This window comes from Psammomys obesus, unplaced genomic scaffold, assembly GCF_907164565.1.
Source record: "Psammomys obesus unplaced genomic scaffold, mPsaObe1.curated_primary_1811, whole genome shotgun sequence".
NCBI classification, from domain to species: domain Eukaryota; kingdom Metazoa; phylum Chordata; class Mammalia; order Rodentia; family Muridae; genus Psammomys; species Psammomys obesus.
In genome coordinates, this window is record NW_026596069.1 from 765688 (window position 1) to 790562 (window position 24875).

The 24875-nt window shown below is 52.2% G+C and overlaps 1 protein-coding gene across 5 annotated transcripts in view; it reads left to right on the forward strand.

Moving 5' to 3' along the window:
• Nrg2 (neuregulin 2) overlaps nt 1–24875 on the forward strand; it is a 180368-nt gene that overhangs the window by 140123 nt on the left and 15370 nt on the right. For 2 of the 5 annotated variants that reach the window (XM_055625713.1, XM_055625714.1), the window contains exons 3-5: nt 5591–5709; nt 14014–14134; nt 19836–19912. In XM_055625713.1, the coding sequence (XP_055481688.1) occupies nt 5591–5709; nt 14014–14134; nt 19836–19912 (317 nt within the window). Of the gene's footprint in view, nt 1–5590; nt 5710–14013; nt 14135–19835; nt 19913–20307; nt 20367–24875 lie in introns of all 5 variants that reach the window. The other 3 variants (XM_055625712.1, XM_055625716.1, XM_055625717.1) reach the window with 2 other exon arrangements.

Genomic DNA, 24875 nt, shown 5'->3' on the forward strand with positions numbered 1-24875 from the left:
AAGAAGAAGAAGAAGAAGAAGAAGAAGAAGAAGAAGAAGAAGAAGAAATAATTTACGTGTCTGCATGAAGATTGGAGGCCATTTGACTCCCAGCTATCTTTAGCAGCAGAGTCCTGCTTGTCAGAAGATCCACCATCAAATGTGAGAGATCCCACATCTGGCAGTTTGAGGTGAAAGACCTCTGTCTCCAGAAAGTCTTTCGGAAGCCACATAAGACGAAAAAGGACTGGTCTCATGACATTTGTTCTTGAGTGTAGTAAGTGGGTAGCATGAAGACGAAGTGTCTGTCGTCCTGAGTGAATATCTCAGGAACATGGCTTACACACTCCCCGAGGCTTCAGGCTGCGGAATATACCCATCCATCCACTCACGGGGCAGGAGGTGCCAGGTGAGCCAAGGAGTTGAAGGCAGCTCCTTGCTGTCTGCCGTTAAACACACCTCTATCCCAACCCTTCTCTGTCGACTCTGGGGTCTAGGTTGACATTGAACTCTCAGAAGCCTCTCAGCCTTTTCTGCCCTCACCCCCAGAGTCACTTCCAACCACCCCCTTTGGAGACAGCATTTTCTCCTAACCCTGCACGAAGCACACACAAAGGTGTTTTTTCGAGATCATCAGCCTACCTCACAACAGAAAGTGTTAGGTGGACGTCCAGGCTCAGGCTGCCCTTACACCTCAGAGCCCTGCAACCTGAGAAAAGTGAGGGTCCGGTGATAGGCTCTGCCTCCTCTCTCCTTCCAAGACCTGAACCAAAGAACTGGTTTTGAGGCAAAGACAGAAAGTGGCCCAGGCAAAAAGTCACACAGGATTTGAGGAGAGGTCTTTTCCCATAAGAAGGCTAATTCATAAGGAAAATACAGTATTTGGAGAGGTGAGAAGATTCAGGTTAGGTTTCCTATGTGTCCCTGTCTATGTAACACTGGCAAGAAATTCAGTCTAACTACTTAACCCCACACACCCTTTTTCCTGCTATAGTCTTGGTACCAGCCTAGAAAGAAAAGTACACAGGACTCTCAGAGCTAAGGCTGGAGGGGCCATCTCTCTCTCTAGCTTCTCCACTAGTTCTCTGAGTCTATGAAGTCCAGGGAGGGTGCTGGCCCTTGTTCTCTGCACCACTCCCAAATATGGTCCCCATATGCCCATCCCTGTCCCATCAGACCTTCCACCACACTCCTTTAAGCCCCTCCTATACAGACACAGACACTCACACAGTCACACACCACACACACACAATCCACTCTGCTGAGGCACCACCAGTTCCTGCCTTTCTTTGGAAACTTTGACCTCTCTCCTTCTTCCTCGTAACAAACTCTATCCTACCCATCCCTCTCCCAGAATGCTTTCCCGACTGCTGTGTCCTGCCCTCGTCCAGCTGTTGCCCCGTCTGCCTTGTTTCTTCCACCACTATGCCGTCACCTCAGCCCCCTGCTGTACACCTTTCATTCTCTGTCCACACTGCCTTGCCCCAGGCAGCCAGTTCAGCCCACTCCACCCTATGACCTCTGGGCTCCCAAACCTAGGCCTCACAGCAGCGCTTGGTACAGTGAGGGCTGATGCCTCTCCCAGTGGGTTCTCCTCGGTTCTCCTGTGAGTCACACCTCTCTCCCATGCTCCGCTGGTGCTGGCTACACCTCAGCTTCACCGCTCTCTCCCTCCCCACCAGTGGGTGATGTCACCCTCTTGGGGCTTTAAACCTCTGAGACCCCAGACCCCTACCTCTAGGCTTGTTCCACACTGTGCTACCAGCTGAGCCCCAAACACCGATCCTGAGGCCTGACAGGAAGTCTCTGACTCAGAGTGTTCCCACCCCACCCTCACTCACCCAGCTGCTCCTCGTGGTGGTCCTCAGCTGTGCACACCTGGCCACCTCACCCCCCCCAACACATGCCCCTTGCCATCTCTGCAGGTAGATACAACCTCCCTGTCCTAGATGTTTCTCATCTGCCCTCCCCGCCTCCCGCCCTGTTATCCTCTCTTGCCGTACTCCTGGTTACCTCCTGGGCCACAGACTCCTCTGTGAATTAGTGTAGAGAACCTGTAGGTATAGAGTACTGACTGTTTGTCAAGCACTCTGCTGCAGGTTCAAAATTCACTGGGTGAACAAGACAGCTGTGACCCCTGCCAAAAAGCCAACTTTGTTGTTTTTTGTTTTTTGTTTTTTGTTTGTTTGTTTGTTTTGTTTTTGTGGAGGGGGAAGCCTCCACTTATTTTCCAGAGGGGAGAAAAATTGATGACTCTGGATCATTTTGTTTATGATTCTAGTTCTCCATCTCCTACTGCAACAGATGAACTTTCCAACACAGACCATGACCCCTCATCATCCCTTCCTTATTTGACAGCCTTGGGGCCCTCCCAGTCCTTTCTGGCCTAAACATCACCACCCTGCTGATCTGTCCCTAGTACAGGCCCAAACCCTGGTCTTTCCTTTCACAACCCTGGACTTGGGCCCAGGCTGTCCCCTGTACTTGGAAAATTGCCCCTCTTATCTCTGGCAAAGCCCTCCAAGGCACAGATCAAATGCTATAATGTAGGACTATCCCCAAGCCCTGCAATCGATCACCTCATGTCCACTCTGATAGCATCTCATCACTGAGTAATCAATCATTCTTTCTCACAGGAGTACCTCTGCCTCATCCCCCTGCTCCCCAGTAGGCCTGGAAGCAGAGATCCATATTCAGTGTGGAGCTGACAAGAATCTCCCAGGGCTGGCCCTCCTCTCCTGGGTGTGAGATCACCCTGTCGAGAGGCTGAGCAGGGAACCCTATCAATTGGGCCACCCTTCTAAACAACTTACTTCCTGGTTAAGCCTCAGATTCATCCGATACGTGGGTGGCCTAATCCAAAGACAAGGCCTAGTCAGGTCCTTCCCTAAGTGTAGACCATTGAGTCCGAAGAATGCTGTGGCCTCTTCCCCATGTGCTGCCTTCTGAAATGTCCCTTGTCCCACCTGTCCTGTCCCTGGGCTCCCAGTACTAAACTGTTGGTTGAGGAGAAGTGAGCCATGATGGGAACTTCTGACTATCTGTGACCAAGGTCCCCACAAAGTGACTCCAAGAGAACTGCCACTGCCACCTCTCCATACTTCCCACTCCCCCCACCCCTGCACACACCTCACAGGAGCCAGAGCCAGGCACAAAGCTAGGATCCTTACTTCTGATGAACCCTTCTCTGTCCTTCCTCCCTGAGTCCCTCGTGCCCTCCCTGCCCGAGCTACATTCAGTCTTGGCATCTCTGTTTGCTGGCAGAGACCGTTTTCCCGACAGGGGCTGACTGACTGACTGTCTCTGTGTCTGCCAGATTGCAGTGTCACCCAAGCCTTCCTGAGCCAGGAGAAAACTTGCCCCCCAAGACCAAGGCACAGTCCTTCTCCTGCAGAGCCTCATGCTCCCTTATTTATGAGGGGCAGGCTGGGACAGGCCCCTTAGGCAGGCAGGGGAGGCAGGCACTAAGGAAAACGCAGGGCTGCCCAGATCCTGTCCCTGCCAGCAGAGAACTGGCTAGGGAGGGCGGAACAGCACCCTTTGCAGGGGCAGACCTGGCTTAGCACATTGATCGGGCAGCAGGAGTGTACATCTCCTTGCCAGGAAGGCAAGGAGACAACCCTGAATCCTAGGGACTCCAGATGGAGCTAAGAATGAGGAGAGTGCAGAACCCCAGCAACTTCCGGGCCCATCCTCAGCGGAAGCTCCAAATCCCACTTCCCTGAGACCTCTGAGACCCCAGTGAACCAAGACACCTATACCTGCCACCTGAGAATTGTTATCTCCTCTTCCTTATCCCAAGACCTACCCTCCTTGATCCTGGTCTCATGCACCCTTGGGTGGGAGTCAGAGCTGCTCCTTCGATGCTTCCTATGAAGAAAGCTCCTTTGAGCGCAGCTGTGGGTGAACATGAAGATCTGACCGGCTCTGGGTCCCCTGTGCATAAACTCTCTTGCCCTCAGCTGCCCTGACACCCCTACCACCACCCCTATTGATAGAGGAGGGTTGTGGGCAGGCACAAACCCAAGGGAAAAAACCAGCATGGACCAGGAAGGGCAGGGGATATAGTCAAGCCACTGTCACCACATCGGTGAGGCTGTCACCACAGCAGTCAGGTCCATCAGTCTGCAGCAAGCTCATGGGAATGTGGGAGGGAGATGTTTGGGAAGAGGCCAACTTCCAAAAGTGAAACCAAGAGGGAATTGCTCTCTCCTCCTATTCCCTCCCTTTTCCCCATCCCCCATCCCCCATGCAATCCCTTATCCCAACAGTGTTGTGGCTCTCCTTTGTATCCTTAGAGCTCAGGCAGGGCAATGGCGGCTTGGCTCTACCCTGCCGTTACTGTGCATGTACAAGGAATCTGGTTTTTCAATCTGCCACCAAAAAGAAGGGGAGGGCATAGCATGTAAAGACACTGTGTCCTTACTGCAGTCCCTGGCTTTATCCAGATCACTTTCTGGACCCCAGAGAACCCCAGATGCAGGAAGGGCTGGGAGCTATGAACAGAATCTCCCAGAGCCAAGACACCCCAGAGTAGGTGCAGGGAAGCTTTGAGAAGGAAGCAAAGGTTTGGTCGGGACTTCAAAAAGAAGCAGAGTTTTCTGGAGTCAAGGCATGGAGCAGGGGCTGCTAGGACCTAGCCTCAGATCACTCAAGTGAGAGATCAGATGAAGGAGCCAGCCCTGGCTTCTAGTCTCCTCACTGACCTCAGCTGACCCAGTAACCCAAGAGTGCTGTAAGATTTCGTTTCCCCATGTGTAAGGAGAGCACACCCTGACTGGCCTTGAGGCTGCGGACCCTGCAGTGCGTGGTTGCCAGCACGTGGGAGGTGCTTGGTATACATTTGTGGGAAGAACTAAACAAATCCCCTGGAGAGGCTTCAGAGGGCCCCTCACTGGCAAGGCTGAGTGGATGGTAGGACAGAGCCAAAGATTTAGGCTGGTACCCTGGTGCAGTTGCCACTGAAGCTATTCTCTCCTAGGTATCTGGAGTCAGAGTCCATGCTGCTGCTCTGACAGAGTATCCTGACAGGTTTACCTATAAACAGTAGAGATGTGTTTGGCCCATGGTTGTAGAGGCCTAAAACCCCAAGATCAAGGGTAGAGGGACCTTTTCAATGCCATGTGTCCTCATGACCTGCTTGCACCACTGCAGTGGGGAAGTGGGGGCCAGTGGACTTTGGGGGATACATTCAAACCACAACACTGGACAGTGACAATCTGCCACTCCTATGGACAGCCAAAGCAGCTGGGGATGAGAGACGTGGCCGTGTGACTTCCTAAGGGGCCTGGCATTCTTCCCCAAAGGGGAAAAAAAAAATGACACAAAGAAACCAAGCCAGCAGAGGGGCAAAAAAGATGTGAGAAGTCATAGATTGAGAACATACGTGCTGTGGCTGGATGGACCCTATGATGGCCTGAGGGTTCAAGTCTTCCCCCAGCTCCAGGGTTCAGCACACCGCCTGCACTCCAGAAAAGGCTGGCCCGAGGGACCTTCTTCTCCCCCAACCTCCACAGCCATTGTGGTGCTGTGAGGTGACCAGCTGGTGACTGCCGATAAGCTCCGGTAGCCCTGGCTCACACCTCTCTCCCTCTTTCCTCTCCCAAACCAGAAAGAACTCTCGTCTACAGTTCAACAAAGTGAAGGTGGAGGATGCTGGGGAATATGTCTGTGAGGCTGAGAACATCCTTGGGAAGGACACCGTGAGGGGCCGGCTCCATGTCAACAGTGGTAGGTATCCCTCAAGAGAGGGAAGGGTCTTGGGTGGGTGGGGAGGGGTTGGCAGAGTGGCTCAGCTGCCCCTCAGCCCTCAGGAGACCAGCACATGATCTATCTTGCACTCACACACCCCCTCCCTCCTGCTGCTGCATATCAAACCCAGGATCTCAGCTGATTCAGAGAAACGCAGTCAAAGCATAAATGTTTAGTTTTGTTATCTGGGCCTGGAAGAGCCGCCAGCTCTCATTTTAAATACCCTGAAAACTAAATATTTTGAAATCAAGAGGTGGGGGGGAGGATATTTTTAGAAGGCAATTATGAGAGGCTGGGCTGTCAGGAGCAAAGCTGGGGGAGAGACAGGCCTGAGGTGGGTGTGAGCTGCCTGCCTGTTTGCCAGTTGCATTGTTGGACACCTGAGCCAGGCCAGGGGGTAGGAGGCTTGAGTGCCTGGGACCCATGGGCAGCCTCCATTTAGGGATGTCAGAGACCTTCTCACAGACCCTATGCCCTCTTTGAAGACTTACAAAAGAGGGCCTCAGAATTGTTTGAGTTGCTGGCTCTCAGGGTCTGATGCAGCCTCAGAACAGAGAACAAAATGCTGCTGCCTTGTTCTCTCAGGCCCTTGTTTGGGGCCTAGAAAGTCACCTCTCCTCCCCGCCAGAGCTGAGCACCTACAGACTGAGCCTACCACGGAAGGTTTGCTGTTCAACCAAACCTGCCCTAGCTTGGGCTCTGACCCTGTGTATGTTGCTCCTGGCTACATTACCGTGGCACGGCCTTCCTGATTTAAAGAGGAACCTGCAGCATTGCCCAGGCCACAGGTCATCCCAGCTCCCGTCCGCCCTATTCTCAAGAGAGAAACCTTGTCCCCCAGCCTCAGGCTTCTTGGGCTCTCATGCCACGTGTCCCAGAAGTCTGCGTCTCCACGCACTGGGCATCTGCTTTCTAGATCTGCTTTCTAGATCTTTGTCATACCTGTCCCTTCCGCCCCATCCCTATCTCAAGGGCAGCCGTGGCTCGGGCTTCATCCCCAGTCACATGCGTCAGCACAATGGCCTCTTTCAGTGCCTTCCTGAAGCCACATCCTTCCCATAGAGTCTCAGCGGAGCGAGTGCTCCCTTTCCATCCGACCCCACTTCCCTTCACTCCCCACCCCATCCATATCCCTTCAGACTGCAGGCAGGCTTCCTCCATGACCATCTGCTCACTGCAGAGTCACTCTGGGTCCACACCCGATCCTTGGCTACATCTTGACCCACAATGGTGGCATCTCTTGAATTCTAGTCTTAAACCCCCATACTGCTGCTGGATTTGTTCTGTGCTTTGACCACCCAGCATGGGATCCCCAGGAAACAGACGATGCTGTTTCCTTGGAAGTCCCCCTGGTCACATGGACTTTTACTGAGCCAGACCCTATCTACATTGTCTCATGGACCATTCTTTGGGAGAGGCTTGGAAAGGATGCAGAGTTTGCACAAAGTCAAACAGCTTGTTACTGATAGAGCTCTACAGTGTAGAAGTCATGACTAAATTTGGTCTGGCACTCCATGGGCCTGTTTATTACTCTGGCCTCAGGGCCTAGCACAATCCCTGCCTCCCAATAGGTAGCTGGTAAATGTTATATTAAAGAAATTACAACCTAGGGTTAGGAATGTAGTTCAGTGGGAGACCTCTTGCCTACCATGTGCAAAACCTGAATTTCAGTTTTTTAATTTTTTTAATTTATTTTATTTTTTGGTTTTTTGAGACATGTCTTTCTGCATAGTCCTAGCTATCAGAAAACTCACTGTGTACACCGGGCTGGCCTTGAACTCACAGAGATCCACCTGCCTCAGCCTCCCAAGTGTTGGGATTAAAGGATTGTGTTTATATGCCCAGCTTTCAATATCATCTTTTAATTTAAAAAGAAAAAAGAGCTATTCAAGGCCTTTATGGTCTCCTCCTGGTCCTGGCCTGAGAAGGTGACAGAGATGGGTGCCTCAATCTGGTGGTTCTCAAGCTGCCCCAGAGCGGGATGTACCCTCTGACCCACCTTGGACTTCGGGTTTCCTGTTTTATTAATGAAAACTTTCTGGGCTAGAACTGATAAGTATCTAACTTACACCGACCTTAAGAAAGTTCACTCATTGGCTCATGAAAACAGGAAGTCCAAAGGTCATCCATCTGTCTCCAGATGGAAAGGAGCCCAAGACCTGGGAGTGGGTTGGTTGCCTACGATGAACTAACACCTCCCCGTTTTGAGGGAGAGGGGCAGAAGGAGGCACCTGCCCCAGAGAGTTCCAACCTCAGCCAGCCCCTGCCCCTGTGCTCTGCTGGGGCCTCTTCGTCCTGATGAGGTCACAGGCACACTTGGCCCTGTTGTGGTGCTCAGGTGGGTGGGGCACCATCTTTGCCAGGCTTATCTTTGTGCAGAAGGGCTATAGAGAGGCAAAGCACCCTGGGCGATGGCCCTGTGGGACCACCATCTAACTACGGCAAGAGGTGATCCCACTCAAAACACCATAGCTGCGCTCTCTGCCACACAGGGCCCAGGGTCTTAAGGGTCTTCCTCACCACATAGCCCCAGCCCCAGCCCCAGCCCCAGACTGTGAATGCCCCCTCTCAGCCTACCAGACTTTGACAGGCTTGGAAAGCAGAGAGTGCTCCTTTTGGGGTGAGCACAGAGTCTCATGCAGAGCTGGAATCCCAGCTGCCCAAAGGCTTCAGTGTCTTTTGTCGCTGCAGCCTGGCATGAGAGCAGAGGTCCAGGAGGTAGAAAGAACTCAGAGATTTGCACGGATTCCAGCTCTGTGTCCCCCAGCTTTCCCCTAGTAGGCTGAGCTACCTGGTCTTAACCTTCCTCTAAACTCCCAGGATTCTGAGTTGGCTGCAGAGACTGCCTCTGCACCTCACCAATACCACACACACACACACACATCCTTACACACATCATGCACACCTTCTCTGCTGCTCTGCCCAGTCCATGGCTGGCAAGACTACTCGATGTGGAGAACTTGGTCACGGCCATTTTCCCAGGCAGAGGTGCATAGATTCCTTGTTTACCGGTGAAACCCAGCACACTTGCAGCAACCACACCCTGAGGAGGGGGTGGAGGGCGGGCAGCGGGCAGCTCTGCCTACCCCCAATGACTCATCCCAAGGTGGGTTGGCATGGCCCGCCTAGGCTCCAGGGGAGTAGGGCCACAGGGCTAGAGCATCAAAGGGCATCGTCCCACTCTTGGATGGCTACCTACCTTTCCATTAAGGTGGAGCCATAATCCTCCCTCCCAGATGAGAGCAGGCCCTCCAGAAGTGACAGCTCTGGGTCTCACAGGAACTCCCAACCTCTCTTGGGCTGACAGAGAAAAGGATTCTGCAGATACAGACAGAGCTTGTAACAAAACAGTCTGCATGGCGCAACCCCCTTTTGCCTTACAGAAGCTAGCAGCCTGTCCCAAGTGAAAGGGAGCCCAGGACTGTCTCAGGATACCAGGTGCAGGGCAGGCAGGTTTGACATGAGGTGTTACAGGCCTGCGGGCATCTACCGAGGCCTCTGGGCCAGAGGGTAGGTGGTTTCTACGCACGCACACGTGAGCACGCACCCTCACACAAGTTGTAGTCAGCATGGCCCTGCTCTGAGCTCAGAGAGGCTCAGCCCTGGTGACAGCATAGTACCTCAGATGGCAGGGGGGTAAAGTCCTAGGCCTGAAAGTGTGTGCCGCTCCTGACAAACAAAATAGAAGCGGATGGAGACCTAAGCCATGTGAAAAGAAGATATTTGCACAGCAAGGTGGGAGCAGACTAGCTCAAGGCAATGGACCTTCAAGAGAGGCAGAAGTTTGTCCATGCTCAAAAGAGCAAAAGCAGCTGCAGCCCGGGCCTCAGAGAGTCATCCAGCGCTCACTTTCAGCCTCTGTCCCGTTCATCTTCCTCGGAAGGTGTAGAAGCTTGCACCAAGACATTCATGGCAACTGTTCCCTAGGTTTTCCCCTTCTGGGCATGGTTTTAATTAACTTTTTAGATATAATTTTCATACCATAAAATTTGCCCTTTTAAAGTATGATTCAGTGGTTTTTAGTATAGTCACTGGCTTATGTAACTATCGCCACTAATTCTAGAATATTTTCATCATCACCTCAAAACCCTATTGTGCACTAGCCAGCACTTCCCACTTCTCCCTTCAATCCCACAACCACTACTCTTGCTTTCTGCCCATGTGGATTAACTTACAGTGGACATGAATATAACCATATAATAGGTGGCCTTAACATATCTTAATGCCCATCCATGTTGTAACATGTATGAGTGCATTCTTTTTATGGTAAAATAATATTCCAGTGTGTGGATATACTATATTTTATTCATCCATTTAGTGGTTTGAATTGTTGAATCATTTGGATCATTTCCACGTTTGGGCTGATGAATAATACTTCCGAGGGCATTCATGTTCAGGTGTTTGTAAGCACACACGTGTCAGTCTTGAGGATACACCCATGAGTGGAATTTCTTGAGTGCATGGTAACCCTGGGGATTTTAGTTTTTGTGAGAGCTCCCTGACCAGATGCCTAAGCAACCGGGCCACTGTATGTTCCCACCAGCAGTGCCCTGAGGTTCTGTACCTCCATATCCTCTCCACCACTGGTTATTTTCCAGCTCCACCATTCTAGCCCTCTTGGTAGGTATAAAGTGGTGTCTCGTTGTGGCTTTGACTTCACATCCCTAATAACTTTTCAGCAGTATTTGCATGTGAGAAGAGCTGGTGTTTTGCAGAAAAGGTATCAATGACCAGGCTAAGAACACTGGACTACGTTCAGGAAAGAGTTTGTAGGAAGGTTTTTCCTCCTATGCCCAAGCTTCCAGAATAACAACTTATGAGACTCAATCATTATTTATAAATACCTAGGCCATACAGCTAAGCTCCTCTCTGACTAGCCCATAACTTAAAATAACACATTTATACGAATTTAAATTCTGCCACGTGGCTGGTTACCTGGGCTCAGGCACCATGCATCCATCCTCTTCACATCTTGCTGACTGAATCTTGCCTGGCTCTATCACAGAATCCCTTCTGCCTGCCGATGTCCCACCTATTTCCTGCCTCACAGGTTTCTTAATTGACAGGTGTTGCATCCATACAATATACAAGAGATACCTTCTCCAGGGAAGCAGCAGAGGGCTTCCCCTCAAGAATCAGATAAGCAGTCAGGGCTAAATGTTGCATGCCAGTAATCCCAGCACTCTGGGAGACAGAGGCAGGCATATGACTGTGAGTTTGAAGCCAGCCTGGTTTACAAAGTGAGTCCAGGACAGTCAAGGCTACAAAGATAAACCCTGTCTCAAAAACAACAACAACAACAAAAATCAGATAAGTGTTTGCTCATTTGCTCTGTTAAACACCTATTCTGTGTCAGGCATTTGGCTAGATGGTGGGGTTTAGTGAAACATGACCGATGTGGCCATACCCCAAGGAGCGTTGGTTCTACTGGTAGAACTAGTAATGGCACACTTGTTTCCTTAATCAGCTTGCAATAAATACTACTAGCAGAAGCTTGTTCAGTGAGCAGAAAGAATGAGGGGCCATCTTGAGAAGCCTGGAGAGGTTGCACTGAGACACTGATATTTGAAAGGTCATGGACAGCATGTTACTTGGCTTGTTAGAAAAGCTGAGATGAGTGTAGTCACCTCAGGATGAACGACAAAAAATGTCAGGTGATGAGACCCAGAGTAGAACTGACGGGGTCTTTATTCTGACTACAAAGGGATACCGCTAAAGAGCCGTGGTCATGGAAGGGATTGACACAATTTACATATTTCAAAGACCACTGTGGCAGCTTTCTAGCAATAAGGCCAGAGCAAAGGCAAGGGTGTCCAGGAAGACCAGTAAGTAAGGTCATCCAAGGAAAATGTGACAATGACCTGGACCAGGGAAGGAAGTAGGAGGCATAAATCAAGTGTCTTGAGGTGGCAGACGTGGTAGTCCTTGGAGGTATATACGGCAGGCAGTAAAGAATAAAGAAGAAATGAAAGGTGTTCTCTAGGACCTTGGGGCTCACAGGCATAGGGAAAACCAGAGACGAGGTGGAGACAGAGAGCTGGGAGGCCAGTTTGAACACACTGGCTTCCCCCACTTACCTTCAAAGTGGCGGACTACGGATGTGTTCACAAGGGATCCTATGAGTGCCAGACCAGCGTGATGACACCGCTGTGGTGCACACACCACCCTGCTGTGTGCTGTGTGACACCAGGACAGCCGTGCTAAAGTGACTTGGGAAGGCCTTACCATGACAGAGGAGGTGGGAAGGCCTGCGGCCATTATTTCCTGACATCTCCATGACTAGTGTGCCCACCATGCTCCTTTTTTGCCTTTCTGGAGTCCTGGCATCAACCCCAAGATATGGCAACCCAGACTCAGTATACCACAACAAGGCCATCATTGTCTCTCTTCGGTCGTTCCTGCCGTCCTAGCGTCCTCACTGCTGTCCACTACTCAGTCAGCCTAGCACACTAACGATGAAGACATGACAGCAGGAGGTCTCTGCCACCATTGCTGCAGAGGAGCCAGGCTGGGCCTGGCAGGTCCAGGCCAAAATTCCTTTGGCTTAGCCAAGGCCCCTGGGAGGCCCCAGGCTGTGGTTCACATCCATCTGCTCACGTCAAGCCTGGGTGCTGACGTGTTCTTTCACAAGGGACATGGTCTCTGGCAGGAATACACAACTGCAGCTCTAGAGCGGCACTCCGCCATTCTCTTTCTTCACTCCTCCTTCGAGGTGTAAGCAAAGGGTGAGGCAACCCCTATGCCCTCCACTCTAGGATCTGCTCTGTGCTGGACTCTGTAACTTGCAGACGCGGTCACCTCACTCGTGTCTCTTTTCTGTCCCGTTCTTTAGTTTCCTGGGTCTCTATGACCCAGAATCGGAGCAAACACCAGTAAAAGCTTCTTCTGCCCGGCCAGCATGTGGGTCCCAGCTGGGTTTGCGGTGGAGCCCTAGAGGAGACCTCAGCAGGGGTGGGGCCTGAGATGCCAACTCTGCAACAGGCATGGGGGAGAAGGGAGGGTGGGAACTGGCCCTGCCCGCCGAGTTTTATCTTCGAGCTCCTCAGACATATACAGAGGCAGGGCTGTGTGTACACTCCAGCCCCCCACGCTCCATCTGTCTCCCTACATGTCTAAACACTGAGGGTGCCAAGCGCCTGCCTGCCCCATCCTCCTCCTCGCCCCTCCTCCCCACTGCCGATGGGAGGAATGGAGGCTTGCCACCCCAGGGGAGATAAGGATAGCCAAGGTGGAGTGGGACACCTCAGTCCAGGGACCACCACTGGGCAGGAATGAGAGACCCTTACAGCCCCAGAGCACAAAAGGGGAGCAGGGACTCCTTTTTTGGCAGCGCATCCTGGAGAGCCAGTTCGGGACACTGCCTTACAAAAGAAGTTTTTGCACTTAAAGCCAGCTTTCTGGACACTGTCCCCTGCTGAGGGAGCAGAGCATTCATTATTCCCACTGTTTTCGGGCAAGCCTCATCAATCAGATGTGAGCCTGGGTTAGCAGCCTGAGAGCCCAGCCTTTCTCCCACCCAGTTTTCACATCCCAGCTGTTCCCTGCCCTCCCACCCACCGTCTCCCAGCTATATCTCCTCCTGAACCTCATGATTTATAGCTTAGGCTGGCCAAGGTCTGAAGGCTCCCTCCACAGGCAACAGCTAACAAGGTGGGAGCTGTCTGGTGTGGGGACATGAAGGAGACCCTGAACAATTCTAGAGGCAGGACATAGTGGCCTTCATAACATCCAAGCTCTGGAAACAAGAGGGAAAAGAGAGGAGGCCCACATGTCCCTCTCCCCCACATACACACCTTCCCAGAGCTCAGAAAATGACAGTATCCAAAAGGCCTCATTCCCATGAGCCCCCTGGCCCACCGTAAGAATCTGAGCAGTGAAAATGGATGCAAGTGTCTCCCCCTGAGCCATTCCCTACATCAGCAACTGGTTTTATAGTGGAGCACCCCCAGGAGGGAGACCAGAGTGGAGGAGAGGTCAGGCCTTTGTCCAACGAAGGAAGCTCTTTCTGTTCTCTTCCGCCCCTCTGAAGCAGTGAGAAAACCCCTGGCTTTTGTAGGTTTGCCAAGAGTGTGAAAGCAGAATCACGCAGGGCGGATGGTCTGCTGTGGCTTCCTTTTTGCCTTGTTGCCCACCAACAAGACCTCCCTAGACCTCCAGGCATTCCTGTAGGTCCCAGCGACCTTCCAGCTGTGAGATGGGAACAGGAAAGAACATGAAGGAAGTGATCCCTGGGCCCAGAGGTGGTCTCACTGGGTCACTAGCACGTGTCTCTCATACCTCCAGTGAGCACCACTCTGTCGTCGTGGTCGGGGCACGCCCGGAAGTGCAACGAGACAGCCAAGTCCTACTGTGTGAATGGAGGCGTGTGCTACTACATCGAGGGCATCAACCAGCTCTCCTGCAAGTAAGTGGCCTGTGGGGGTGGGCATGGGGCTCAGAGCAGGGGAGGAGATGCTGGGGCAGAAGTGGAGGGCTCTAGACAAAGTGAGCTTCGAGCTGCTTGGAAGTGATCCCCAGGGGGCGCAGACAGGGTCACTTGCCCACTTTTAGTCCTTTCCTGGACCCTGAAGCTATGTAAGCCCTGAGGGGTGTGTGAACTCCTGCAGACCCAGGTTCCTAGGCCCGATCGCTTTGCCTCCTGATGCTCACCTCTTGCCAACACTCTGCAGGACAGTGGGGATACCAGTCTAAGCCCTAGGTGTTTCTCTCTGTGTGTATGTCTCTCTCTCTCTGTGTATCTCTATCTCTCTGTCTCTATCTCTCTCTGTCTTTCTCTCTCCTTCTGTTTTGTCTTTCTTCCCCATCTCTAAGCAGCTCTCCAAAACTGTCCTGAGTGAACATGTCCTGGCTGATTCTTCTCCAGTAGTGATAAGCCTGGAAGAGTAAGACACGACACAGGCTCCAGAGCCCTCAGCACCTGATGATCCCACTCTTGTTGCCTACAGGCACCAGGGCCTGGTGCTGTCCCTAGATCTGGCTGTTCTTCCTGCCCTGGTGACCCCCAGTGGCCAGTCCTGCCTTGAGCATTGCTTGTGCCACTTTAACCGCAGCCCCTCTCTATGGAAGGTGGGGGCTGCAGCAAGGATAGAATTATGGGAGTGATCTAATGGAGGAGGTGAGGGTGGCCCCAGCAGGAACTCCAAGGAGCTCAGAACCCTACTACCCATACTGCAGCACTCAGGACGGGTGTGACTGAGGCCACCAGAAGGGGCTTTTTCAGTCCTGGCAGGTCTTCTGGGCAATCCTCCTGCATGTGTGTGTGTGGGGGGGTGTGATGCAAACTCAAGGAGTGCAGCTCTAGCCAGCTCTTAAGGAGGAATATGAAGGGGATCTAGTCAACAACTTGGAGTTTTCAAGGCCACCCATGCCAAGGACCCCAGACTAGGGTCCCGTTCCCACGGCGTCTGGACAAAGGCCACCAAGATGTTGCTAGTTCAAAAAGAGGGTTTTGACCTCCTGGTAGAAGAACCTCAGGCTTTCCTGCCTCTGGCCCTCCAGGCCAGACCTTGCACCCCTATCACTGGCTTGGCCTTTCTAGGAATGTGAACCTGCAGAGGAGACTGGGACTTTTAAAGCGCCCTGCACACGCCAGTGGCTCAGTATCCATGTCTCCTCTTACTCACCCACAACAGAGCTTGATAACACTGCCAGGCAGAACTGTGGCTCTGGCCCCAGCTGGCCTCCTTGATGGCTTCCTCCATGGTCCCACCCTTCACCTGCTGTTATCCCCTTTCCCCACCTCCTCCCTCCTGATCCCCTCAGAAGAGTTCCAAGAGCAACAACAGGTACTCCAGGAGAGTTCAAGGCCTGGCCTTGGCTTCTAAGATGCAGCCATAAGAGCAGCTCAAGCCCTGGGAAACAACACAGTCTTGCAAATGCTCTGAGCTCTTTGGAACAGGCCTACTAGATCCCAGCATGTCTCACATAGATGTCTGCCCTGACTCACCTTCCCCCCTGCCACACCAGGCCTCTCCTCCTCCCTTGCCCTTTGGACCCCTGAACCCCCAGAGAATCCAGCATATCACTGAAGTCAGCCCTGGATGCGGACAGGAAGGCTCTGAACCCCAAGACAGGCACAAAGATGAAGTAGGTCCCCAGAACTCAGATTCCAAGATGGATTACAGTGTAAGAAAGGGAAGGATGAGACAATGGCTCCCAGGGGAACCTGCCAACATGACTGTGCCCCTAGAAGCCAGGAAATATGCCCTGAAAGGAGCAGGGAGAGGAGCCTGAGCCCTTGTGAAAATGAGCCCTGTTTCCTCCCCTCCCCCCATCCAGGGCAACTTGGTCTTAGATGTAAAATTGGTACCCAGAGCCACCACTTCCCCATCTTTGCCCTACCTTGGACAGCCCCAGTCACGGTCCAATAACCTGCTTCACTGAACCCCTTTGTCACATGCAAGGGAGAGGGACATCCCTGGCTGGGACCGCAGTCCTTGGAGCTGTGCTGGAGAAGGGCAGGGGGGAGGGGGCCGGGCAGAGCCCAGAGGCCATTCTGAGGGTGGGAAACTGGGTGGGAAGGGGGGGCAGGCCTCTTGGGGTTTCTGATGACCTGAATTACTCGGAGTAAAAAGGAAAGAACTTAGGGAAATGGGACTCACGTCTACCATTTGTGCTGTTTGTTTACTTTTTATTTTGATTTTTTTGCATTTCCGCTTAGCTTGGATAATGAAACTACGCTGGTCAGTTTCATTCCAGTTTCTATAAAACTCAGTTTTCCTTCCTGGTTTTCTTACACGTGTTGCTGTGTATTGGTTCAGAGCCCCCGCCCCCCAAGGGAGTGTTGGAAAGCAGGCAGGCACGCTCCGCAACCCTCTTGTTTTTCTGGAAGTCAGTGCCAAAAGAAACAATGTCACTGATACGGAATTTTGTTTTAAAAAAGAAAGAAAGAAAGAAAGAAAGAAAACTTAAGGGGACTTGAAAATGGGGGTCCAAATCAAGGTGACTGTCTCCTGTCTGGGCCAGACGGGGACCTCCACGCCTCCTCTTGCCGTTTTCTCCTCTTCTCTCCGTGTGTTTGCGGACACGGTGTGCGTGACTCTTGGGGACTGGTTCAGGGGATGATGACAGAACAAGACTCTCTCTCCAGCCCTGTGCACATACCAGCGGCATGCCTCCCTCTCCCCTCGGCTCATCTCCTCCATCCCCCAGCTTCCCCGCCCCATCCCACCCCATCTGCCTGCTCATCCTCACTACATCTCCACCCACCCTCGTGAGCTCCAAGACCCTGGCTCCCTCCAGTGCCTGGGGCACGGCCTCATCCTTCATCCTTCCTTTCCCAGGTGAGGGCAGCACACATGGCATTATCCCCAGGCTACCAAAAGGAGAAACTGAGGCCCGGGAGGTGGGTGGGGAACGGGGACAGCAGAGGTCCTGACCTCTCTGCCACCCCAGATATAGCCCATGGGCTCTCCTCTCTGCCCTTCTCTCACCCCTGCTCTTCTCCAGCCCCAGGTTCAGACCTCAGAGTCAGAGATGACACCTATAGGGAGGTCTAGGAAGGCATCGGCCTGCTGCCCCTTCTGACCCATCCCCTATTCCCCTGAACTTCAGAGTCATCTCTGTTTGAGCGGCAGCCATTAGCCACCAGCCAGCCGCCAACACCCAGTGCAGACTCCTATCATGTCGATAAAGGGGAGGCACCTGGCTCCTGCTACACTAGTCTGGCTGCAAGGCAGAAAGGCCAACGGCCATGCTCACACCTAGACCCTTCTCTAAGGAAGTCTGAGTCTCCACACACAGGAGTAGAAGCATCCAGGAGTCCCTAAAGGGGCCCATTATCAGTCCTTCCCCACCCTGACCACCCTATCCCCCAAGGCCTGTTCTTTACCCAGTGAGGAGGTGCTCTCCTTTCTCGGACAGGTGCACAGCCAGCACCAGAACACTGCACAAATACCACAGTGCATTTGTATTGTAGGCCAGGCAATGTCGCCACCTGGAACTGTGCAACTCAGTAGCCCTGGGCAGACAGTTAGACTAGTTCAGGCTGAGTATGGGACAGGGACACAGAGATGTATTAATAGTTCTCACTGGTCTCCAAGACTCATGGGACAGCAGCCCTGATGTCAAGTAAGTTTCTTTGTCCCTTCCTGCCCCTGCACTCAACTGTTTTCTCTTAGACACATACACATACTCACATACAGTGATTTCCCTGTTTCCAAGAGCCCAGCTAGTGGCAGACAATGGACACAGCCAAGCCTGTTACTTTGTAGAATCCAAGAGTCATTTTGACAACTTCTGGATCTTTATTCTCTACTCCCAAAGATACTTCTGTTTGAAAAAGAATCACTTCACCTACTTCTAATCCCCCTCCCAATGCACACTTCAGGCCCCAAGAGCAAAGGAAGAAGAGCTGAGCCTGACTAGAGTCAGTTTGGAAGCCTCTGCGACTTCCTGCATCTTCCTGGGCTAAAGTGATTTAGGGACAAGGATCAGGGATCAGGGGTACTGAAGAGGGGCTCCTCCCCTCAGCCACCCTATCCAACAGAGTAAGCATGCATTGCTATTTCCCACCCTCAACAGTTGGACCTCCCAGCCAGGCCTCCAGCTGGCCAGGCATATGTACACCACTACAGTGTCCCCAACCCAGAGAGGTAACACAGGCCCGAAGAAACTCCAGCTTTCTGCCCACAAGCCACTGCCATTCCCTGTTCCTCTAGATCAGAGGCCACTGGGTTTACACAATTACCTATCACAGCCAATGGCTAGAGCATAACTATAAGGCCAAGGGCTCTCCTGTTATGTACAGTTCTAAGGCAGAGAGTTCTCCCCTCTTCTGGAAATCCAGGTTGACTAATGGTACAGGGTAACCTGGTACTGAGGGGCTTCTGCAGGCCGGGGCAACAGAGACCTGTTCCTAAAGAGAGATGTGCAAAGGGGTCCGTACAGCCCTGCCTGTGAGCTTCTCCCTAGCTAGCCTGCCTTCCTGGGGTTCAGAAGAGAGTGCAGGACCGGGCATGTCTCCTACAAAACCGGGACTTGCTTAAGGGGAGAGGTGGCAGCCAGAGAACAGAAGGAAGTGTACCTTGAGGGTACGACAAGGTCAGGGAAAAGGGGGTGGGTGGGTGGTGCCTTGGAGCAGCAAGGAAGGCAAGATTCAAGGAGATCCAGGCCACAGTGGAAGAACAGGTCCCAGGGAAAAGGCAGGCAGGCCAAGGCTGGCTTCTAGCCTGTATAGAGCAGGGCCCCTGGTTAGTCTGCTCCAACCTCCCCCTGAGCCAGATGTCAGGAAGGCAGTTTTGAGGCACTGGCAGTTCTGCCTCTCTTTCAGTTCTCCTTTTTCCCACTTAGCTTTTCCCCACATCTTTAGGGCAACCTTCTCCAAACTATGCCCTCTAACAAGCAAGCGCCTTCTGTTCCAGACCAGCCCAAGCTGTAGTGCGAGACCCTGTCTCAGAATACACAAACCAAATTTCTTTGGTCAGACAAGTTTGTATAGTTCAGTTATTATCTCCTACAAAGCTTTTCATAACCCTTCCTACGCTAATGGAGACTGACACTCTACAGGAGCCCTGGGGGATGGATTTCCCAAACATACTGGGCCGCAGATCCCTCTTTGAGGGAACAGATCAAATAACTCCTAGGTCCCTTTGGTTCTGAGACACAGTGTGAGAACAGCCTAGCAGAATTCTACTGTGAGTTTTCTGGGAGCTGTTTTATAGAGGAGGGCACCTGCCCAGAGTCCTGGAGAGAATCCTTCAACAGAACCTGGAGGAATGACACCAGGAGCTTGTATCCCATAAGTCTGCCTGCCTAGCACCCAGAGGTTACAGTTCTGGTTTCCTGGGGCACCAGGCAGGTACGAAGGAAAAGCTGCCCAACCAGCAGGACAGTTAGTCAATAACCCCCTTCCCCCACCCAACTTCCCTAACTCATCCTCCTCCCCACCCAACCCCGCCTGCCCCATCCCCCAGAGAGCCACATGGATTAGAGCGTCTGTAAGATGACAGAGCCCTCCACCCAGCCCCTGGCTCCAGCCCCCTTCAGTGTGACCCCAAGCGCCTGACTCGGTTTTCTCATTCATCACTGCGCACTTTGATTTCTAACCTTTAGCCTCGTGGATGATGCCAGTTTGTTCTGTGATTTTTCCCCTTTTCCTTCTCCAGATGTCCAAACGGATTCTTCGGACAGAGATGTTTGGAGAAACTGCCTTTGCGATTGTACATGCCAGATCCTAAGCAAAGTATGTTTGAAGATACAAACACAAGTCCCTGCTCCTTAGAAAGCTTTGGGTGCAGACCCCCATGTAGGGCATAGGGCCAGGGGTGTTGGTTGTTTTGATCTTTGGCTGTTATGTTTTGTTTCTCTTTTCTTTTTTGTACTTTGGTTTGTTAGTTCTTTTTGTTTTGTTCTTTTTTTGTTTTGTTTTGTTTTGTTTTGCTTTGTTTTTCATTTTTTGGCCTAATCCTTGGGTTTAAAGTTCAGGGTCACAGGTAAGGGGCAGAGTGGCAAGGCCAGTACAAATGGTAACGGTGGCGAGGAACCTAGCTGGCGCTGGCAGGAGCCTGTGCCGGGGTGTTGCAATGCCTGTGTCTTGCTATCCTGGCTCTCTCTTTCTGGTTTTCTTTCTTTTGGTAGGTGTCCTGTGGGATACACCGGGGACAGGTGTCAGCAGTTCGCAATGGTCAACTTCTCCAGTATGTTTCTTTCTTCTATTTCTTCTCTTCCCTGGTGACTGGCAGTCTCCCCGTGTGGGAGGGATGGGGCCTTACTTACCAAGTCTTGGAGGGAACAGGGGTGTCCTGAACTCCTCTCAGTTCTCAGTGCTACGAATAGCCCCTGCAGAGGAGACGGTAACACCCCTGTCTCCCCTCCCACCCCTTGTATCTCCTGAGAATAGCAATGCGGAATTCCCTGCAGCAGCAGGGCCATGTCCAGGCCTCTCCCCTCTTCTGGGGTCAGGCAGCCTGCCAAATGTAGGAAGAGGCATTTTCAGGGCCCTCCCCTGCCTCTGAAGGCTGTTTGAAGGTATCAGGCTGATAATGAGCCAGGCAGTGAGTGCGCGCATGTTTTTGCCGATATGTTTGAGAGAATAGAAAAAGTCAAAAGACTGCCTTCTGGTCTGGCCAGAATGGTTTGTGTTGGGGTTCTAGGAGCAAAGCAGAGGGGAGATTGAAAGGCAGCAGGCCCCAGGGCAATGGTTTCTATGGATGCCAGAGACATCTGTATGGCTACAGGATGGGGTAGACGGAGGGCTCCTGCAGATGCTAAGAGACTCAACGGGAAATTGGTGAATCTTCCCAAGACCTCTCTAGTCTGAACACTATCTAGGACCCCATCTCCTTTCTTTCCTCCACACTGGGCAAGGCAGTGAGCCCTTTGCAGCCCAAAGATTTGGCTAAATAGTGGATATTTGTCATTGAAGGGACTGCCTGGGAGCAGTTCCGTCAAGCTCCACCAGGTGGCGGTGAAACAGAGCAATAAGCCTCTGGATAGTCACAGACTCAAGTTTGAGGCCCAGTGGTCTGTTGGCCTTCAAGACCAGAACCACATCAGCCACTGTCCTGCATAGCAGACTATCCTCCTGCTTGTTTTTCAGGGAAGACATCTGGGTCCTGTGAGCAGTGATGAACCAGAGAACCCAGATGGTACTTGGAAGTTGGGAAGGAAAACTCCATAAAAATACCAAAGATGAAACCCAGGGGCCATCAGGTAGCCATCCAGAAAAACAGTTTTAGAGTTTAAGTCTCAGGGTGGAGAAATGAATCCCCAAAACTGTCCTCAGACCAGCAGACAAAGTCCAGAAATATATCCACTGCCCTTAGAAGGAACATTTGGGCCCCAGCAGGTGAGGACTGGTAAACCCAGCGAGTCACCTCTGTCCACAGTGAGAGGCAGTACTCTCTCATACCCCTCCAGTCACAGTCACAGGCTCTGGAGGAGATGCTGAAAAGGCAGAATATGTGAGCAAGCTATGTAGCCCTGAAGAATTCTCTACAACTCAAGCTCTAGGAGAATTTCAAAATCAGATCCAGCCTATGTGGAGAACTATGGGGCAGGGGAGCCTGTGGAGAGGATGGAGCAGACAGGCAAGGGCGTGACAGGTAACAGCAGCAGTGGGGGTCCTGTTCCTTTCCACCCTTGGTCAAGGGCATCCACAGCTTAGGAAACTGCTCTGGACCGGTAGTCCTAGACAGCCCTAGATCGGAGGGCAGAAGAGCCTCCAGAGCATGGGCTACGGCCATGCTAGACCAGGCGCCCCTCAGCCTATGTCTGCTCTCAGGGCCCTAGGAGCCCAAAAGAAAACCAAAAAAGGCAGCCCCCAGCCTTCCTGCCAATGTCTTCCGTACCATGCAGATGCCTTTATGTGGAGGATTCCTGCTCTTCAAGCATGTTCCCCGGGACCCTAGAACTTAATGAGTAAAAACAAGTCACCGTGTGCCCTCTGAAGTGCTCAGCTGAACACCTAGAAGTGCCAGGTGCCTAGATCCCTGGTCGTGGGCCCCATTGAAGTGCTCCTGGTTTGCTCTCTCATCTGTAGAGTGAAGATAGAGGCATCCATACCTAGAAGGCAGCAGTGAGGATGAAGTGAAGTGATGTGTGAGAGAGGCTCACCTGAGAGCCCGCCGTTTGATGGCGGGCTATTGATGGCAAGGAGGAGGGCAGGAAGAGAATTAGTCCCTGGAGGATACCTCCCAGTCTTGTTGAGCAATGTGTCTGATCCTGCCACCTACCCAGTCCATCTCAAGACCAGGCAGCCTTTTTCAGAGACTAAAAAAGCAGCCTCTGACCCCCAATAGCACTTTGAAGTCTCCTCCACTACAGGCCCTGCCCTCCTGAAAGGGAAGGCTAACCCATCTGTGTCGCACATGTCTATGGTTACACACACATACACACACACAGAATGTGTGCTTGCATTCACACACACACAAGCACATACCGAAGCACGTGCTCACATCTGCACAGACATCATTACCTCCTCATCCGGGCACTTTCTGACTGTCATTGATTATATCCAAAACAATAGATTTGCATATCTCCTAAGAAGCCTGGCCCTGATGGAAAGCCAGTATCCAATTTACTGGTCAATATGAACATTTCTGGCCGGAGACTCAGTAAGACCACCCCATCTGGCTAATTGCCATGCAAGAAACATGTGTAGGAGATGGATCCCCTAATGACAAACAGACATGGCTGTAGACCTCTCAGCATCTGTCCCAAGGCTTCCCAGGAAGAAAGTCACCTACCTAGTGACAGGCAAGACTCTCAGTTGCCTCACCAATCATGCCAGCCACCACTGACCCATCCTAACCACAACCCCTGGGAGCTGCTGTTGACATGGTTTGGCTCTCAGAGAAGTGACCTAGAAGAGGTCAGAGGGCTTCAGGAGGCTTGCTTGCTTCTGCAGGTGGCCGCTGTCCTCAGTAATAGCCAGGCAAGCCTGAGCAGGAACACCATAGCTTAACCCCATCATTCCTGCCAGTCTCTGCTCTGCCTCCCAATTCTCCAAGTTGCCTTGAGCAAGCATCCTCGCACCATGGATAGACTTTAGCAACTTTGTCTGAAAGTGAGCTGAGGGCTAGCACTTAGAACCTGGTGAAGCTGGTCTTCTGTCTCTCAGCTGAGCGCAGCTGGACATCAGAACCATGCACTTGAGTGCTTCAAAGTCCTAGGCTCCAGAATACACTATTTGGGAACCTCACTGAGACACTGATCAGAGAGGACCCTGAGCTGCACTTAGTAAGGGCTTTGAGAGGTCATAGCAAAGCTGTAAAGAAGCCAAATCTTCAATATCACCCCCTCTTCAGAGCGGCAGTGATACAGAGGGCCTGCGTCTGAAGTAACTCGGCCTCTGCACTGAACTGGTGGGGTCAGAACTCCAGGATCTTTCTCAAGAAGCTTGGGGTCGGGACCTTCTTGGTCTCTGGCTTAGAGCCACCCACTCTCCTGCTCTTTCCAAATACAGATCCCTCCGAAATCCTTTTCAGAAAGCGTGAGGAGATGGGCCAGAAAATGCTTGGCATGCCCTCCCTCTACAGCAGATGAGAAGTCGGGCCTGGGGTCACACCGTCACCCCGTCTAGGGAGCTGACCTGGCTGATGTGAAAGTCAATGAGGGAGTGTGCCCAGGCAGGTGTGAACAGGAGCCCTGGCACACACGTGTGCTGAACCTCCTGTGGACCAGCTCTGCTCACATCTGCCTCTGTACACAGGTGCTTTAGAGAGAACAGATGCCATGGATCACCCACATCCACGCAGCAATTTAAGGATGAACCAGAGCCCAGGGTCTGTAGGACAGAACAGGCTGTGCCTTAAAAGGAAAGGCAAGCTCTTTAAAACTCCACTGGGATTTCTGGGCTCCCACCCAGATCTTCTCCCCTTGGCCTGGATGGTTCTAAAGCACAGCCAGGTTTTCAGACCTCCCAGGACCCCATGGCAAGGCCTGATCCCCCCATCGTAGCTGAGGGACAGAGAGCTACATGGGTTGGGCATCTCTTAGAGTCATAGACAATGGCAGAACTGACCCTTAGACCAAGACCCTTTAACTTAACCTCTCAACATTGTGAGCATCCACCTTTCAAAGGCCTGAATGCACACATTCAGGCAACGATCTCACTCCCAATGCTGTAATTTGTCCACAGTGTAAGGAGTGTGCAGGTTCTGAGGATGAACCCACTCTTCCTGTGCTCTGAGTTGTAGGTGCTCTCCTAAGTAATGAGATAGGTTTGGGTACCACTGCCCAGCCCTAGGAGCCCAGGGTACATGGGATGTCAAGTGGAGCAATGACTTGCCACTTGAAGTCTCCCTGTTCTCCCTCCCCCTCCCAAGATGCCAAAGCTCTGCAGTCAGACTGCCAGGAGACGTGCCAGGCCAGCTAGGCCTGTGGCATAAGGCGGCAGGGACACGGGGCCAGTGTGGAGACATGGCAAATTCATTTGAACAACTGAAAAGGACCCTCATGAATGAGCTTGGAGTGGGGCAGACTGACTTCAGGAGGGCCTGGGGGTACTGAAGGGTTAGAACCAGAGCCAGGAGGCGATTAAGCACCTCTCCTTGGACCCTACCCCACTTGCCCTCTGCTCCTGGGGGACATTGCCAACTGACTCTTGCACCTGTGCCTTCTCACCAGGTACTAACTCCACTGCTCACCTCTAAAAACCCTTCCCTGCCTGCCAGTTCTAACATGGCCTTTCTCTTGCCTTTTGG